Raw genomic sequence first — 17280 nt, forward strand, 5'->3', positions numbered from 1 at the left:
CTCGTAGATGCGCCCCTGCGCGATGCTGGCGCGCACCCAAAAATGCGTCAGCCCCGTCGTGTCGGCCAGCGCCGGGTAGTGGAAGTAGAACTCGCGCGGAATGTCAATGTCGTACTCGGGGATGCACGAGCCCCGGTGCAGCCGCAGGCACAGCGCCTTGTCCAGGATGTACACGTTCCAGAAGAGGATGCGCTCCAGCCGCGTGTCCGCCGCCGTCTTGTGCGCCGACGCGCTTTTGCTCTGGAAGCCCGCCGCGATGCACAGCTGCGCGGCCGTGGTGCACAGCTGCCACGCCACGGCCGGCCGCGACTGGTCGATGGAGACGAGGGCCTTTTTGTTTGCGTTGAGCGGGAGTCGCCCGGATGAGGAAGGAGGGGGGCACTCACTCCTAATAACAGCCCTTGTACGTTTTGCGCCGTGGAAGACAGGAGCAGAGGCAGGTTGGCCAGGCCGGTGTCGACGTTTGCCCGGCACAGCTCAGCATGCACCTTGTATTCCGCCAGTCTCTCCGGCGAGATGCCCAGCATGCTCATTTCCTCAAATACATAGTACAAGATGGAGTTGATGAGGACAAACTGGACGCTCGATATGTTGTCGAGATGCTCGTACTCGCGTCTGCAGACGGCCGCAATATCGTCCAAACCAATCGAGGAGCAGAGCATTGTAATGAGCGTCGGTGGATCATCTGCAAAACAACACCAACATTAGCAAAACGGCAAGAAAGCCTTTTACAAGACCTTTCCATGAGGACAGAAATATCCTACATGTGAGTCTCTCCATCGCGGTGAGTGCCACCTGCAGCGGCGGCATCTCCAGCTTGCCCACACCTCCCGGTGGCACCGGCTTCTGCATGGGAAACGGCGACGCCCCGCCGCCGGCGCCGCGTGCCGGGCTGGGCAGGTGACGCTTGCCCAGTAGATCATAGAGGCTGCCGAGGGCGGCGCCCATCTTGGCGTCGACGCCGTAGAGCGTGGTGCTGCGCACGGCCTGCTTGAGCAGCGCGACGGTGATGTCGGTCTGCACATTGAGGCCCTGGTCGGGCTCGGGCTCGGTCGAGTCAATGTTGGCGGGCGTGTTGATGGCCGACGAGTCGGACATGGTGACGCTCGCGTTGGGCGAGGCGATGCCGCCGTCGGGGACGTGGCCTCGGTCGCCCGGCGAGCGCTGGCTCTCGCGACGCTTGAGCAGCCGCTCGATGCTGCCGAGGCTGGCCTCGATGCGGTCAATCTTTTGCTCGCTGTGCGGGTTGGAGGCGTCAGTCTGGTCTCGTTCAGCGAGCGATTGAAGCTAGCTCGAATTCAAATACAAATGAAAATGAAAATACGCACTAGAGCGATGACATGTGAATGCGCTGCTTGCGCTGCAGCCCCGGGTTGTCGGCGCCCGTCGTTGTGCATGTGCGCTTGGCCGACTTGCAGCTCGAGCAGGGCACTTTTTTATCGCATCGCGTCTATGGCGCCAATTGTGTGGTCAGCCCGGTTTCGAACCTGTGCTTCTATACACCCTACCTTGCTGCGCCTGCATTGGTCGCACTGTGTCGGTCCAACATTAGCTCATGAACTCGTCTCTCAGTGAGCGGGCTTGCCCAGTGTCTCGTCCTACCGCTCGGCGAGCCGCCGGCTCATTCGGCATAAACTCGGACGTTGCCATGCTGCGATGCCCTCACTTGCAAATTGCTTCCGGGCCTCGGTCTCATAAGCTGCCTCTCGCATGCAGACGTGCGCTTCAAGCTGTGATGCGCTGTTCAGTTGTCGGCCAGGGTTCAATGCGGAGACGAGCGGATTGATAAGCGTCGACTCTCCGGAGGTGGCGGCGGGCGACGTTGGGCGTAACGGCGAAAATCGGTGACTGGCTATTTTGGTGAAAAGATGACGCTCTATCGATGGTATCAAGATTGAAAAAAAAACCAAAACCAAGCTATCCACCGCAAACAGAGTCCATGGTAGCCCTGCCTCACCATTTTCTGCCGCACAGCCCCGTCTTGACCGTGCTGCCCGCTTTTAGCATGGCCGCATCGCCACTCGGCAGTGCAAAAAGCGTGTGCATCATCGACTCCAAGCTACACCGACTGGCCCAGTGCTGGCTGTCACCCATCATACCTCGTCAAGGATGTTGGTTTCACCGGAAATCACGAGATACTGCCAGACGTTGAGGTACCGTGTGAATTGAGTGGCGCACTGTGCACCTGCACCAGCTGCTTGGTCGATGCCGAATTCCCAAGTTGGCGCAGCAAGTTTCAAGCCAGACTAAGACCATCAATTTGTACTATAGAATAGTCAATAAAAGGTAGGGTTGACTATATATGAAGTTCCTGAAATAAAAGAAAATAAACCTTATTTTGTTACACCAATTATCCAGATACTGGAAGCGAGTTCTTACCCTACACCAAAAGGTGCCTCCAGGAGTGAGGCACAATCCCGCTACTGACCGAGATGGAGGAAAGACTGGCAAGACTGCAACAAGGATATGCATTCACGTAGATGCATGTTCCATGCTCGTAGGTGCCTATTTATAGCGACGCACCCGCGTGGAGCTACACCAAACGTAGATTGAAGGCGGAAAGAAGGGACAGATACCACTTGTCCGCCAATCATGCCAGACTACGACGCAGGTAGAATCAACACGTCTCTGAATAAGTGATAAGTCGAGATGATACAGAGCACAACGGTTGATTCCGGGTCTAGCCTGTGGGTGCCGACTATGGTTACCGCCATGTCGATCGTTTAGGGTGCATTGTTATTCTTAACCTAAATTACATGGTTATTTCTTGCTGCAGACCACCACTGCAGGTAGTGTGCTTTCGGTTGTGGACGACTGCCGCCCGCCAAGCTAACAACTCGGAACAGCTTGCACAATATTGTCGAAAATGAGAAGGTATGCGTTTAGGACAGTGTTGTTGTGATAATGAGGGTTGAAACTCCACACAGCACTGAATAGTATTAACAGAAGGTGCGAAGTTGCCCAGCCGTCAAAAAACACTGATGCCAGGAGCCTCTCGACCACAAAGAGAAATATTTCATCTTGCAAAGCTGATGCACATGCATGTGGGCGAGTGGGTGTGAGACTGTGAGACAATATCCGTAGAGCGAGACATGCACTCTTGGCGACGGACGGATCTCGCTTGGTGGCTCATGCGAAGCCCGAACAACAAGGAGCCAAATCAGCCGAGTGCGCCACTGGGCCAGCCACGATATTTAAAAAAACGGGTGGCTTGCGAGCTGTGCCGTACCCGGCGAGAAAGAAAAACACAGCTTCGTTCATGGCCAGCGCAACTTGTGCATAGGTATGTAGACCGGGAAGCACTGATTTGACCGGGCTTGGGGAAGAAAAGAGTGGTTGAGCATCAGAGCGGCGTAGCAGCACCGCTTGCCCTGCCAGGCTAGTTCGAGGTTCCACCACGAGCTTCGTTGGTGATGCGAGCAGGAACGAACAGAACGGCGAACAAGGACGGGTTCGTTGCCTCGCTGGATCGAGAGACCTGCAGGCTGATTCGGCACAGCGGGATTAATCAAAGAGATCGAAATAGCGCCCGGCGCACAGCCACACGGGCGTCGTCATGGTCCTCGCATTGGTGCGGGATTCGAGGTGGAAGCGGTTCTCGTTGGTTTTGAGCTGTGAGGGTTACCTGGACGGGATTCGTGGGGGGTGGGTCGTCAGGTGGCATGTAAGGTTGACGAGAAGAATGTCGATGGCGACAGTCCATGAATGTAGTTTGTGTGGCAAAAGGAGATTACCCGGGCGTGGTAATGGTCATGGTAGGGTTAGCGAATCCAATGGCTGTATGTTTTTCCAAGTTCCTAGAGGACATGGTCCGTTTGTTTGGGCTGCCAGCTGCCAGCTGCCAGGCGGATGCCAACAGCCAACACCGCACCAGCAGTTTCCTGTAACAAGCAAACGACCACATACAAGAATACTCTACACATTGCTACTTGAATCAGGCAGTTCATCGAATCCAAAACCTTGCCAAAACCCGTCTCCCGAATCCCGCGTCGCCAGCCTTGCGCCTTTCCCAATGCAGTATCCACGACGGCGTCCCGCATCTCTGCTTACCCGATCCGCTTCCTCTTCTCCCCTTCTGCACAACCGCTCTCGAGACTTCATCCCAGAGCCTGCGTGGCACGACTTGGCCGACCCAATCACAATGACTGGTGCCGCAAATGAACAAAAGGCTGTACACACCATCGCCGGCCGCATACCCGGCGATGCGGGACCGGGGACCTTTTTTTGAGGCGTCGCGGTCCAAGGCTCCAAACCCACCACCCTTGGGCATCCCTGCACGAAGATGACTCTCTTTTACAGATTACACTGCCGTCACTGTCGCATTGGGATTTCTCCGTCTCTACTCCCATGACGTTGTGGCTGACGGGTCCTCGGTGATTATCTCCGCGCATATATACCTGCCCAACCCTCACCCCAGAGTGCTCTTTCCCATCACCACTCATACCCTCACGCTTGCGCCTCTTTTCAACAACGCCAATCCTCTTCCTGCTGCCCGGCATTCTATTCTTTGCCTCCTAGCCATCACAAGACCTCCTCTCACGATGAAGTTTGCCGCCTTCACCGTCCTGCCCTTGGCCTCGGTCGCCGCCGCCGACCTCTTTGACGATTCCACCGAAGAGCTCAAGCTCGACATGGACGACGTGCCGCGGTCCTGCAGGACCATCTGCACACCCATAGCCACCCTCTCCAAACAGTGCGACGTTAGCCTCGGAATTGGCCGGGGCAAGGACGAGGACCTCCTCCACAACCAGTGCGTCTGCACCAACGGCAGCTTCAATGTCGGCCAGATCGCCGCTAAGTGCGCCGATTGCATGCATCAACACGTAAAGGCCAAGCGCAGCCTCGGCAGCCACGAGAATGATGATGACATTGACTCGGACGACGTCAAGGGTAAGTCGTATACGCACCGCCTGGGAGAATAGCAGATACTGATTGACTCTTGACTTGCAGACATTGACCGTCTCGTTTCCGGGTGCGGCTTCTCGTCTGCACACTACAACCCGACCATGACTGCGGCTGCAGCCACAATTACCGTCGATGCCACGGCGCCGTCGCACAAGGACCAGCTCACCACCACCATCAAGGGCACGCACAACGTCGCCGCGCCCACTGCCATTCCTGGCTACATGTACGCGGGCGCCGCTGCCGTTGCCGCTGCCCTGCTGTAAATGATTTGGGCGAAATAGACACTGAAAGTAGTCTCGCGAGACTATGACGAAGATGTGTGTTGGGCCGATGAATAATGGCGCTCGGCTTATGTGAGATACTATGGAATTGGAGTACCGGGTCAAGGGTTTACAAGACAGCGTTGCTTTACAAATCTGGAGGCAAGCTTTAGACTACCATTTTGCTTGAAACGAATTATGAAACACGTTAATTATCGAATTATTCAATCATACCATGAGTCCACAGCTTCAATGTGAAGAAAACCCCGAATATATTTCGTGGGCGATGTCACCCTGTAAGCCACAATCCGGAGCCGGAGCCGCACTAGTTCAGCACGAATTACTTGGAGACGTGGCACAACTGGACAACGGAATCGAAATAACGCGATAAACAAAGTTAGCTTGACTATAAGAAGCCTATTTGGCTCTGCAAAGATGATGATATTCAGGAAACAGGCAGGACCACGTAAAGCCCAAGGTCATGCATAAGGTTAAAGTAGTAGGATACAGGTAAACGCAAATGGGGTACCACGAATAACAGAAACGGTGCGACAAGAACGAGGCACTTCCTCCCTAACAAATCAGTAAATCTATCCCCAAGCCTTGCTCTCCAGTCCGTCCAACCCGTCAGACACATTTCTCGCTGCACCCAGAGTCGCCTTCCTTCTTGCCATGCATCGTGACCGACACCCGGGGCACGACGACCCGGCCCGGGCGCTTATAAGCATAGATGCCGGTCGGCTTCTTGGGCAGGCGTGTTTCCGGATAGCTCAGTCGGCGGACCGGGGGCGTTGGCCGCGCAGCAGCCCCCGGCGTGCTCAGCTCCTCGTCGAGCGAGAACAGCGGCAGCTCGCGCAGCGGGGAGCTGGGGGCGGACGACGACGGCGCGGGGCTGAGCGGGGTGTTCCATCCGGGGTGCGCCGCATCCTCGAAGAAGTCGACGTGGGCCGAGGCCGGCGGCGGCGTGGCGAGGTCCGCCGGCGGCGGCAGCACGGGGTCGATGAGGTCGAGCAGCTCGGCGGCAAAGTCGAGGAGCTGGTCCGCGGAGCTGCGCAGGCTGTGGCGGATGCGGTGCGCGGTGTACAGGAGCGCGGCGCTGCAGAGGGCGGTGCACAAAAGGGCGGCGGATTGGAGAATATCGACGGCGGCATACATGTTGGACAGAGGTGGTTTTGGGGGACGGGATCTTGACGAGGAAACAAGTTGCGCAATTGGAGCGGTTCGGGGTAGTCGGGTTGATGGCTGCACTTATATACAAAACTGATGGGCAGTGAGGTATGAACTTTGCGTCGAATAAAGTCAGGACTGTGTAGGGAGAGCTGCAAACTACATGTTTGGTCGTCTTCAGTCAACAATGGCAGTGAAACGCTTGCTTAAACGACAAGGTGATGAAAGACAAGGAGTGCGTGCGTCTAGGTACTCTGAACAGCAGAAGCGCTGAAACATGTCTGCTTTCCAGTCCAGCCGACCTGAAACGGTTCAAAATGCAATCGTATTAGAATAGTAGACATTAGTTATTTGCTAAAATTGATGTTTTTGTCAACAGCCAACCGCGTTTGCCGCCCATCGGCCAGCGTGTCCTGTCACTAGGACACAAATCGGCAAGTAAAGAATCAACAGGTGGATGATGATTGTGAGTGGTATACAAAACAAAATAGGCTCATATCGTATCGTGACCCATCGCGTCAGCCATCGCAGTCCTCTGGGTCTGTGGCGGCACTTGGGCGTGTCAAAGACCAGACAGCCGAGCCCAGGACGGGACTCGCACTCAAAGTGTTTTCTGCGGGCCCTCATCAGGAGCCTTTTCATAAACCAATGAACAATTAGCAAATAGTTTTCAGTCGCATACTTAAGATATAGAACAAAAACGCACTGAACGCTGCCGCGGCAGAATCGCAAGTCGCTGCCTAAATCGCAGCTGCGGCTGTTGGGACAGTCGAGGTGCAGGCGGCGGCGCTCGAGCAGCCACTCGACCTTGAGCGCGGCGCCGGTGCGGACCAGGGCGCGAAAGTGCCGGCTCGTCTGCTTGAGCGAGAGGGCGTCCGGGTAGGACAGGTGCTGGGCGACGAGCGAGTGCAGCTCCGTCGGGAGAGACGAGAAGCCCGTCGGGGATGATGCTGGGTTGCACGGCGTCGGGGCGGGGCCGCCACGGAGGTGGGCGGACGGCGTCATAATGGGAGGCGGGGGGCAAGCAATCCACGACGAAGCAAGAGGGAAGCAATGATGGAAAACAGTTAAAAGAAAATGGCCGTCGTAGGTGTCTTTATAGATGGATTTTGTTTTTTGTAGTTGGGCTCGTTTGTAGACTTGTCCTTTGTTGGCCGGAATTCTGCTGCCTTGTCGCGGCTTGGGCGGGGCTCCACTCCGGGCTGGAAAGGCTGAGCTGGCAGACCGGGGGGCATTGTTAGGCAACGGGATTCTGAAAACGGACCAGGGTGGGAAGGTATAGCGGGAGAGAGAATGGGTTGCCTTGATGGTAACCTGACGCGCAACTTGGAGGACACCCGCCTTCACTGAATAGGGCAGGGCTACACGGCCCGCCACTTATTTTTCCATTATAGGACGGGAAGAGCACGTACCTTCTCTCTTGTGATGATGGGACAGCGTCTTGTGCTTGATCAAATTCGCATCTTGGAAATGCGGCTCTATCCCAACATGTGGTACTATTGGCTTCATCCAGCCGCCCAGTCTCAGTTACCGTGCCACAATATGCAGCGAAGCCTCACTCTGAAAATGAGAGCGTATCGCTGCATATTTTTTTCTTCTTTCCCATCAAAATGTGCTTCCCTTTTCCGTCTCGTGACAGGTCCGAGGCCACCTCATGGTCCTACAAATGTTTAGGCCCAGCATCACAGTGTTGGCTGAGACACGACCGCATCATCCCAGTGTCACCAAAGCCAAGGCTCTTTTTTTTTTGCCTTTCTTTCCCCTGCTTCCGGGCGACTATAAAGCAGTGTGTTCGCCCTTGATAGGAGCGACGTGAATTTTCTCGAAGGATTCGCTATAGCCTTCCATCTACTCGAAGGATTCGCTATAGCCTTCCCTCTACTAGGGACACACAACGCTGGTTTTCTTCTTCTGCTTCTTCTTCTTCTTCTTCTCACGCACACTGAGACCCTCGTCTTCTTCTTCGAGTCGCAATGGGTGACATTTACGAGTGCTATCACTGCAAGAACAGCACGTCGGTGACGTGCGAGGGCAAATGCTTCCACTGCGGGTACTGGCCCCGGGTGTGCTGCAACTTTGCCACGTGCGGGCCCTCGTCCGTCAAGCACGTTCCGACGTGAAGAGAAGTGCCATCGAGGTATGAGCAAGCTTGCCCGCGATGGGGATGAGGCACACACGGTTGACGAGCTGTGTGCCGAAAAGTTCAGTTTGCTACGTCATTGATGGACAAGGCTGCCGGGGGGGTGCGTGACGGCCAACACTGTGAGAAGTGCCTGCGTGCTTCTCAGAACCATGCTCTTTTTATTCAGTTCTTGGGCAGAAAAGTTGATAAGGTGTCGAACACGTGCTAGCAGCCTTGCTAGGTAGGAAGAATACACGTTATAGACCCATGCCCAGAACATGTCCCGCGCGCGTCGGTAGTGTAGCTGATGCGTTGTAAGCCTACAGATAAACAATAAACACGCTTTGTAGCGGCTATACCCCCTGTTGCCACAATAGTAGCCGCTAAAGGGCGAGCCGTTCCGCGAGTTGCAGGGTACCCCTAGTTAGCATAAGACATAGACCTACAGGGGGGAGTGAACAAGTTGGCCTAAACAACATACACCCTACAACCCTGGTAATAAACGCCAAGGTGTCCCCAAGCTGTAGTAACCAGGCGTAATAAACCTATCGGGATTATTTTACACGAACAATTCAACCAAGCTGCTGCAAGTGATGGTAGATACATACTATTACTTGATATAATGGTACAAGTTTCATAGTGTAAATACCTCCCCCCAAGCGCCACTAGAGTTAAGATTGGTAACGTGGAACCTCACGCAGCAACTTCCTTCTGCTCATCACCAGCACCTTGGGCCGTCTCGCCGCCACCTTGCTTCAGGCCTTTGAGCATATCTGAAAGTGTGCCTACAGCATCAATCAGGGTATCCAGCTTCTTCAGATCCTCCGGGGCCGACAATGGCTCCTCCGGGGCCGCTGGTTCCTCCGGGGCCGCTGGTTTCTCTGGGGTTGCCACTGAGTCCCCCGGAGCCGCCGCCGGTTCCTCTGTGGTCGCCGCTGTTTCCCCCGCGGCCGCCACTGGTTCATCGGCTCGCGCAGCAATACGCATGCCCTCAGAGACGCCTGAGAACGCTGCCGAAGAGATGGCGACAACTACAGGCGCGCTTAGTGTCCGCGATCCGACGCGATCTAAAGGGAATGAACTTACACGCTAAGAAAGCAGCAGCAGTAATGCGAACCATCTTGATTGATCACAGGATAGGATCCTTTGATAGATGCTTTCGGTGGAAAATGAAGGATCAAGACTGTGGGAATGGAATAGCAAGTGTAGGGAACTCAATGTTGAGGCTGCATACTTGAGAATAATACAGGGAGATGTGCGCAAATTTATATCTTCATCAAGCTGTCACTAGCTATGCAAAGACATGTTGTGAACATGCCGCCTCTTGTTGCGCATAACACCAAGACAAGCTTACCACACAAGCGTCTACTTGTCAGAACGTTTCATCCCAGAGTACGCTGTGCTGCATTGTCGTATGATCTTCTGTGGGCGAGAATATGCCCAGTTGTCCCAAGTGTCTCGCTCAGCACACCTCGGGATCATCATGTAAACAACATGATACGATGCATGGCCAAAATGCATTACCAAGTGCCGGCCTTGCAGGGTCAGCGATGACAAGTAAAAACCGCGTCGGAATATTCAGGGAGGGGGGCTCGAGTCTGTTCTTTACTATTGCAGTACAGCCTCCCATGCGGCCCGACGGCATGTCCTATGTCGTGCGTTCTTCCAAGACGAACCTGAGTCAACGTTGTTCATGCCGGCTCCGGACACGCTTCATGCAATGCAGCAACCCAGAAGCTTATATGGACTACCGCAGGGCTCTTTGGTCGCGGCAACCTACGACCTAGTGATAAATTTGTTGTACCGCGCATGATTTCTTTTCGGCATTTATCCTTGATCTTTTTGCCATGACGACCTCGTGTCAGGCACACCTCTCTCGTGACCCAGATCGTGTTCTTGATCAACGAACAAGTCGTTTTTATGCAAGAGTCAGGAACAAGCTCGATTCAGAACAAGCTAGTTCATATTATCCTTAAAATGCGGGCGTACTGACGCGCGTAGAATATTGCATGGCACGTGCAAAGGCCGACCGAACTTTGGAGACGCATGAAAGCAGTACCATGTCCTTACTCTTGCTCTGCAAGCGCTGCAAACATTGCAAGGCTTAAGCTTGTATTCTCCGCCTGATAGCCCGCGCTTAGTAAGGAGGATGGTGAGCTACCCTACTCCAATGGCGTTGTAGTTGTCATTCTTGCTCGAGTCGTCAACTCGTGTGTCAACGGTTGCGTCCAGGAGCACGCAATCAACCAACGTGCGGCATGATAGACGCGCGCAAGCTGCACAGTTCCGCTGAGACACGGATCTCGCCGCATCGCTCGAAACCAACAGCTCAGAGCCTATTTGTGCAAGTTGCAGTGGGGTGGCTATACGTGACATCGTCTTTCAAGCCCACGTGGTGCACACTTGACGAAGTGACAGCAGCAACTATTCATCAATGATGGCATTGATCTAGAAATTTTCCAACAAAATCAGTGCAGTAAGAGTTATAGGATTGAGCACGTGCTTGGAAATCCAGAGGTCGGCCTGAACAAACGAATAGGCACTGTCTGGGAGGAAGGCTTGAGTGAGGCGCCTGTCTATGCAGGGAGTGCCGTGTCAATAAGGTGAAGACGGCTCCCAGCAGATTCACGGGTGTCATCTAGCGTCTATGCGACTCCCATAACCCACCCTGAATCTTTTCAATAATTGTACATCTGTTTCTACCCCAGACTGTCAAGGCCGCTTTAGCCCGCTTTCCTCCCCTCAGCTGGGGAATATGGGACAGAAGACGATTGAATAATCGACGTCGTTATTATATAGGCTTGATTGTCTTATCCATCTCATTAATACGGTAAATTCATTTGTAACTATAAATCCGACGGAATATATGTAGAATCGTGCATCATCACTACCGACGTACACTCCGGTCCATAATGTCACTATGCGCCGGCACACTGCAGAACCAAGTGAGAGAGCCAAGAAAGTACAACTCAGATATGCACGCTGGGGAGATGGAAAGGCATCTATCACGATATGCAACGTTGCAAGTTGCTGTCAATGTATACCCAGTTTTCCGCTCAGCAGCATTGTGCTGGAAGTTGGACAGTCAACTCGGAATTTCTGGTCGGACCAAGAAGTCCACGTCTGCGTTATGCAACTATTTCGAGCTTCATCAAGCCTTCTTCGTGAAGAGAGTCGAGCACTGTGCATTTCTTATAAATAGTAGTTTGCAAATCATTCCATCGTCATCGAGCACTTCATCAGCCCTCATCAGTTTTCGGCCACACAACTACTACAAAGATGCGCCTTTCATCTTTGAGCGCATGCGTCCTGCTCCTTGGCCCTGGTGCAGCAGCACTGAGACATGGCGAGCCAAACAACCAGGTGGCTGAGCCACTGTGGGAGACGCCGCACATTGCCCATCATCAACGTCGAGACGGTCACATCATAGAGAGTGGTAAGCGCAGCAGCCACAGAGCGCATCGGCAGCTTCATGCCCGTCAGGCACCACCTCCACCTCCACCTGGGCCGCCGCCGCCGCCGCCACCGCCAGGTTTGGGTGGCCCTATCAAGAAGCCGAGCGCGCCAACCAGCCAGGTCAAGATCAAGGTGGGGGAGCTCTGGCGTGGCGAGACGTTCCGGAAACCGGAAGACGTCAGGAAAGCGGGCGGTTTCGAGTCCCATGCTAAGCGAATTTTCGAGGGAACCCATCCAGACTACCCAAAAGGGATGACACAAGATGCGTTCAAGCTCGGGAGCAGCGTCTATCACCACTCTAAGAAAACATGTTCCTGTTCTTCCTATGTTTCCATGAGCGCCAGCAAGGACGAAGCGACCAACTTTGCGAGCAAGCAGACGGCAGAGAAGACGTACATCTACAAAATTCGACCAGAGACCAGCAAGGTCGTCGACGTCGCCGGCTCTCTGGGCGGTGACAGACACCTCACGTGGTCCAAGGAAAAGGAAATCGCCGGTGTCTACGAGGTGCCGTGGAAGCAGGTCATTGGCTGGCACGAAGGCACGCCGACCAAGGCCGAAGGGGGAGGCAGCGAAGTCATCTTCAGCGAATTCATCTCCAAAGGGGACGTCTACCCCGACGACCCCCTCCCCGAAGAAGTTCCTTTGTCTGGGGACTTTGAGATTCGCTCTGAGCTCGCCGGTTTCCCCGAGGGCCATCTCGGAAGAACCGAGTTGCCGTGGAAGGAATTCAATGACGTGCCCGTAGAGGAATGGCTGAACGAGTACATGCTGCAGAGAAACTTCAACAAGGACGACGTGCAGTTCAAGGCGGCGCGCAAGGCGGAGGAGTGGGGGAAGCTGCCCTGCAGCAGCCAGAAGCGCAAGAGAGCGGGTGCCTCGGAGGCATGCGCGCGTGTCAACCAGGAAGCCGTCGAGAGCACGGGCGAGGAGGCTGGAAAGCCAAGCAACGCTGAGGAGGAAGGAACAAAGGCGCCGACTCCAGACGACGCCGGCTCCGGCTCCGGCGCGGAAGAAGTCCCTGAAATCACCGAAAAGTGGGCAACCGCAGCTGAAGAAATCTCCAAGAGGGAGTTCATCGATCTGACCACCTCGCGCGGCCTGGCAAAGGTGACCAAGGAGAAGTGGAAGCTGGCGGTGACCGAGTTGCGCGGCAAGTGGCTGGGCTACACGGCGCTCACGGCCGATTCTCCAAAGTTTAAAACCGCCTATGGGATCGCGGGGAAGCTGGCAAAGCCCCTCGAAAAGAATTGCAAGCCCCTCTGGGTCTTGGGCATCGTCGACGCCTTTGCCCGCAAAGTGTCGGCCCTGGAGAAGACGGCTGCCATCACGGCTCTCATCCCGTTTGTCGGCTGCGCAGCCGACGCCGCCGCCAAGGGAGAAAAGGGCAAGATCAGCCCCCTCGATTCGACCTTGTGTGTTCTCGCCGACGGCCTGCTGTTCACCCCGTTGTGGCCGGTCGCCCTCGTCATCCAGGTGGTCCGGGCCGTCATCAACGCCTTCGTCCCTCCCGAGGTGCCCGAGCCCCCCGCGCTGCTGAAAACTCGCGACACGACGTGGGCCAACTTCCTCGACAACACCATTTACACGTACATCTACTCGGACAAGTACGCATCGCCGGAAATGACGTTTCGTGAGAAGCTAAACAGCACGTTCGCGGCCGAGGAGCTGCTCGTCGTGTCCGACGTGGCCGCGAGCATTGCCGCGACAAACGTCACGGGGCAGAGCGCCCTGGAGGCCGAAAAGGACGCTGCGAGGAAAGCCGTCATTCTCAACGGCACGCAGGCCGCGACCGCGGAGCTGCGCGCCGGCATCTCGACCGAGGTCCGGCGCCGGCAGCGCAAGGCTCTGCTGGACCTGCCGGGCAAGCTGGCCACCAGCTCGGGTGTTTCGCTGAAGCCGCTCGGCGAGACGTTCCAGAAGGAATACATTGCAAAGCTCGCGTCCGAGGAGTTTAGAAAAAAGTATCTGAGTCTGTTCAAGGGTAACGAGGCAACGGTGCTCGAGAAGCTCAAAAAGGCGTCCGACTACATCCAGCCGAAGCCGCTCGCGATGCCGACCACGTTTGACATTGCCTACATTGTCGGGCAGTCCAAGGCCTTGGCGGATATCGACCCCGACACCCTGTCGGCGCGCGAGTTCATCGTGGACCAGGTGCAGAACCTGACCGAGGCGCGCGCAAACTTCTACGCTCTGCACCATACCCTGCAAATCGCAAAACTGCTCCGGGGTGGCGGAGAGGACAAGCTCGACACGCTCTGGCCGACGGACAAGACGGAGTCGATCCGACCGCTGCAGCATCTCATCGCCATGAAGTACGGACGGTTGTTTGAGGAGATCAAGATGCAGCAGGTCAACAAGGAGATTTCGGGCAACCAGGGCCGGGTTCTAAGCCCGCACACGGTGCACTTTGTCAGCCATCCAAACATCCCCCTCGTCAAGGATCCGGACGGGGTTATGGAGACTATCTCGTATCTGGGTATTATTCTCGGGCTCAAGGAGGAAATCGTCCGAAACATACCGCGTGGGGTTCAGACGACTGGGTGGTCGGATCTGTTCAAGAACCCAGACGTGATCAAATCCCTGCTGCTGGTGGAAATGGATCTGCGCGCGAAGAACTCCAAGGTTAGCCAGGCTGGCAGCAAGCCGAAGCTGACCATGCTGTGAAGAGAGTGTATTAGATTGTGCAGCGGTTGACGGAGAAGGTGCAACGATTGTTTAGAGACTGCGATAGAATAAGCTCATTGATTTGACCGGCTGTGCTGCCCCTACTAGACCTTGACGAAATCGAGCTCAGTTCCGGGCCTCGCTGCGATGCTGCTTCTGTCCCACTAGAGATTCCAAGATTCTCATTATTTTCTAGGAACATCGTCTTTGATGGGAGATGACCTGCAGTGGCTTCACGAAAATCGAGTTCCAGCAGTTCCAGCCGCCTGTGCTGCCTGGTACACGTGATGTCGCGTGCAGTTCGCGGGGGGGGCAAAAGACGCCGTCGGCACGCCACTTGCACACATTCAACGATTTTCCTTGCCTCCTACAACCACACCATGCCTGCTGCGCCCAGATGATGGCAGCAGAGGACGGCGAATTCCAATTCGATTTCTCAGCCGATGAAGAGCAGCTCCTGATACAGCTGTGCGCTGACGCCGAGACAAAGGACCCAGTCGCCGGCGCCATTGATGCCCTGCCTGCACGGTCGGATTTCGGACCAGATGCGTTGACGGACAATGGCTTCTCTTCGACTGGCGTTGACAAGAGCGCCGCGGCTGACGACACCCCAGCAGCGTTGCTTCTGGCTGCCTCCGGCCAAACTAGCTATCCGACTTGTATGCTCATCTTTTTACCCCACGCTCTACCTGTATACTCTCTTTAAGAAAAAGAAGAAACCACAAAAAAACTGACTGACTCGAAGCGCCCAGCAAAACGTGCTCTCGAGGACCTTGACAAGCCGGCCACCTCGCCGCCGGCCGCACCCGTCAGCGAGGATTTCGAGGACGAGTTCGCCGACCACCGCTCGCCCCTCCAAAAATTCCGCTCCTTTCCCAGGCGGCCCCTCACCGTCTCGGACCTGACCGCGGGCGCCTGGTGCGAGCTGCAGTACTGGTACACGCTGTCGCGGCTGCCGGGCGGGCGCCGGACCCGCACGGCTGCGATGCGGCAGGGCTCCCGGCTGCACCAGACGCTCGAGGACGAGGTGCACGTGACGGTCGAGGTCGAGGTGCTCAGTCGGGAAGACGGCTTCGGGCTCCGGCTGTGGAACTTCGTGCAGGGGCTGCGCACGCTCCGGGCAACGGGCCTCACGCGGGAGCTCGAGGTCTGGGGCGTCCTAGACGGCGGGCACCTCGTCAACGGCGTTATTGACAGCCTCAGCCATGAGAACCCGGATCCGGCGTTTGAGCTGGCGCTCAGCCAGGAAGCGGAGGGCACGCGGCCAAAACTAACAGACTACTTTGCCTCGACGACGACGAAAACACCAACGGGGCCCAAGGTCTATCTCGCCGACGTCAAGACGCGAGGCTCGCTCGCCAAGGTGTCAAACGCGCTGCTGCGGCCCGCCAAGATCCAGCTGCTCCTGTACCACCGCTTCCTGTCGGACCTGGCGGCGGCGCGGCTCGACTTTTACAAAGTCTTTCGCCGGTACGGCCTCGACCCGGACGAGCCGTTTTCCGACGCCTTTCTCGCGCAAATGGCTGGCCTCCACGACGACGACATGTTTTCCCCCACCAGCTCGGAAGACGCAGAAGAAAACGTCGACACGGCGCTGCTGCCGTACAGGAGTCTGCGCGAGCTGCTGCCGCTCGTCGCGCGCGAGGTCGGCCTGGCGTTCCCCGACGGCGCGGCGTAGGTGGGCGGCCTGCTGCGCGTGCAGTACGTGTACCGCGGCGACGGGCGGGAGATTGGGCATCACGACTTTGCGGCGTCGCCGCGCGTGCTGGACGAGTACCTGGGCGCGTACATGGCCTGGTGGCGCGGCGAGCGGCGCGCGGCCGGCGTCGCCGTCGACGAGGCGTTCAAGTGCCGGACGTGCGAGTTTGCCGAGGGCTGCACCTGGCGGGAGACGATGGACGCGAAGAGGGTGCAGAGGGTGCATGCGCGGTTGCAGGCGGCCGGAGGGTTGAAGAAGTCGTCTGTATAATGATGGCTTGTTTTAATTGAGTTAAGCTTATGAGATGAACTGTGACTGCAAGTTCAAAGTGTCAGCTTGCAACGGCTGGATAGCAGCCTAAAGTGCAAACCAAAGAGCTTTACCTACAAACACACTCTTAAAACTGTTCCTTCAGTTCTTGTTCTCTATATTTATAAAGGTCTGCTGGATTTCCTCACCTCTAATCCTTCCTCGTACCTACTCCTCGCTCCAGTTTCTTTTTCAATTATATTCGGTAGTTATCCGTAACTAGTGCCCCACCAAGGTCATCATCAGCGCTCAGTGTTTGCAACATACATCAACCACTGTCAGGACAGGCAGATGGCCTTTTGGCAATGCAGCGATCGCAGCACAGCGAGGAAAGCGAAGAGGACGAGAAAGATGACATTCCTCTGCACCACAAGCGGCCCTTTGGCGCCGGGCTGAAGCGCAAACGGGTCGAGTTTGTTCGGGCGCAGGACCCGGACGACTACATTTCTACGCTCCCATCGACGAGACCGACCAGCTCCGTCGTCGGCGACCTGTACGCCAGTATCGTTCTCGGCACCGCCAAGCCCGACGGCGAGGCAGAGGCGGACGGTGCGGCGTCCACCACGCAGCAGCCCGCGCCGACATGCCCCGTCTGCTCACTCGCCATTACCACAACGCGGGCCGCCCACGAGGCGTCGCTGGCGCACCAGGTCAGCGTCGCGCACTCGCACCCGCCGTCGGCGCTGGACCGGTCG

At 56.1% G+C, this 17280-nt stretch overlaps 6 protein-coding genes across 6 annotated transcripts in view; 4 read left to right on the forward strand and 2 right to left on the reverse strand.

The window, feature by feature from the left end:
• Positions 1-1650, reverse strand: part of CCM_07563 (fungal specific transcription factor) — a gene marked incomplete at both ends in the record, with an annotated part of 2647 nt that extends 997 nt beyond the window's left edge. Inside the window, 4 exons of the mRNA XM_006672704.1 lie at positions 37-330; positions 387-685; positions 765-1287; positions 1603-1650. Coding sequence (XP_006672767.1) covers positions 37-330; positions 387-685; positions 765-1287; positions 1603-1650 — 1164 coding nt within the window. The remainder of the gene's footprint in view (positions 1-36; positions 331-386; positions 686-764; positions 1288-1602) is intronic.
• A 2891-nt stretch (positions 1651-4541) lies between these two features.
• Positions 4542-5168, forward strand: CCM_07564 (uncharacterized protein; the record flags this gene model as incomplete). The annotated part of the gene is made up of 3 exons (XM_006672705.1): positions 4542-4750; positions 4772-4890; positions 4951-5168. The coding sequence occupies 3 exons, from the start codon at positions 4542-4544 to the stop codon at positions 5166-5168; spliced, it is 546 nt and encodes a 181-aa protein (XP_006672768.1).
• Positions 5169-6577: 1409 nt separating this feature from the next.
• Positions 6578-7918, reverse strand: CCM_07565 (F-box domain-containing protein; the record flags this gene model as incomplete). Its single annotated transcript, XM_006672706.1, has 4 exons — positions 6578-6634; positions 6717-7678; positions 7745-7810; positions 7864-7918. The coding sequence occupies 4 exons, from the start codon at positions 7916-7918 to the stop codon at positions 6578-6580; spliced, it is 1140 nt and encodes a 379-aa protein (XP_006672769.1).
• Positions 7919-11366: 3448 nt separating this feature from the next.
• On the forward strand, positions 11367-14577 carry CCM_07566 (uncharacterized protein; the record flags this gene model as incomplete). Its single annotated transcript, XM_006672707.1, has 2 exons — positions 11367-11637; positions 11708-14577. 2 exons carry the CDS (start codon positions 11367-11369, stop codon positions 14575-14577), a joined length of 3141 nt encoding a protein of 1046 aa, XP_006672770.1.
• Positions 14578-14977: 400 nt separating this feature from the next.
• Positions 14978-16546, forward strand: CCM_07567 (Defects in morphology protein 1-like protein; the record flags this gene model as incomplete). Its single annotated transcript, XM_006672708.1, has 3 exons — positions 14978-15236; positions 15330-16222; positions 16256-16546. 3 exons carry the CDS (start codon positions 14978-14980, stop codon positions 16544-16546), a joined length of 1443 nt encoding a protein of 480 aa, XP_006672771.1.
• Positions 16547-16890: 344 nt separating this feature from the next.
• Positions 16891-17280, forward strand: part of CCM_07568 (G-patch domain protein, putative) — a gene marked incomplete at both ends in the record, with an annotated part of 802 nt that continues 412 nt past the window's right edge. Inside the window, one exon of the mRNA XM_006672709.1 lies at positions 16891-17235. Coding sequence (XP_006672772.1) covers positions 16891-17235 — 345 coding nt within the window. The remainder of the gene's footprint in view (positions 17236-17280) is intronic.

Source organism: Cordyceps militaris (genome assembly GCF_000225605.1).
Source record: "Cordyceps militaris CM01 unplaced genomic scaffold CCM_S00006, whole genome shotgun sequence".
Lineage (NCBI taxonomy): Eukaryota > Fungi > Ascomycota > Sordariomycetes > Hypocreales > Cordycipitaceae > Cordyceps > Cordyceps militaris.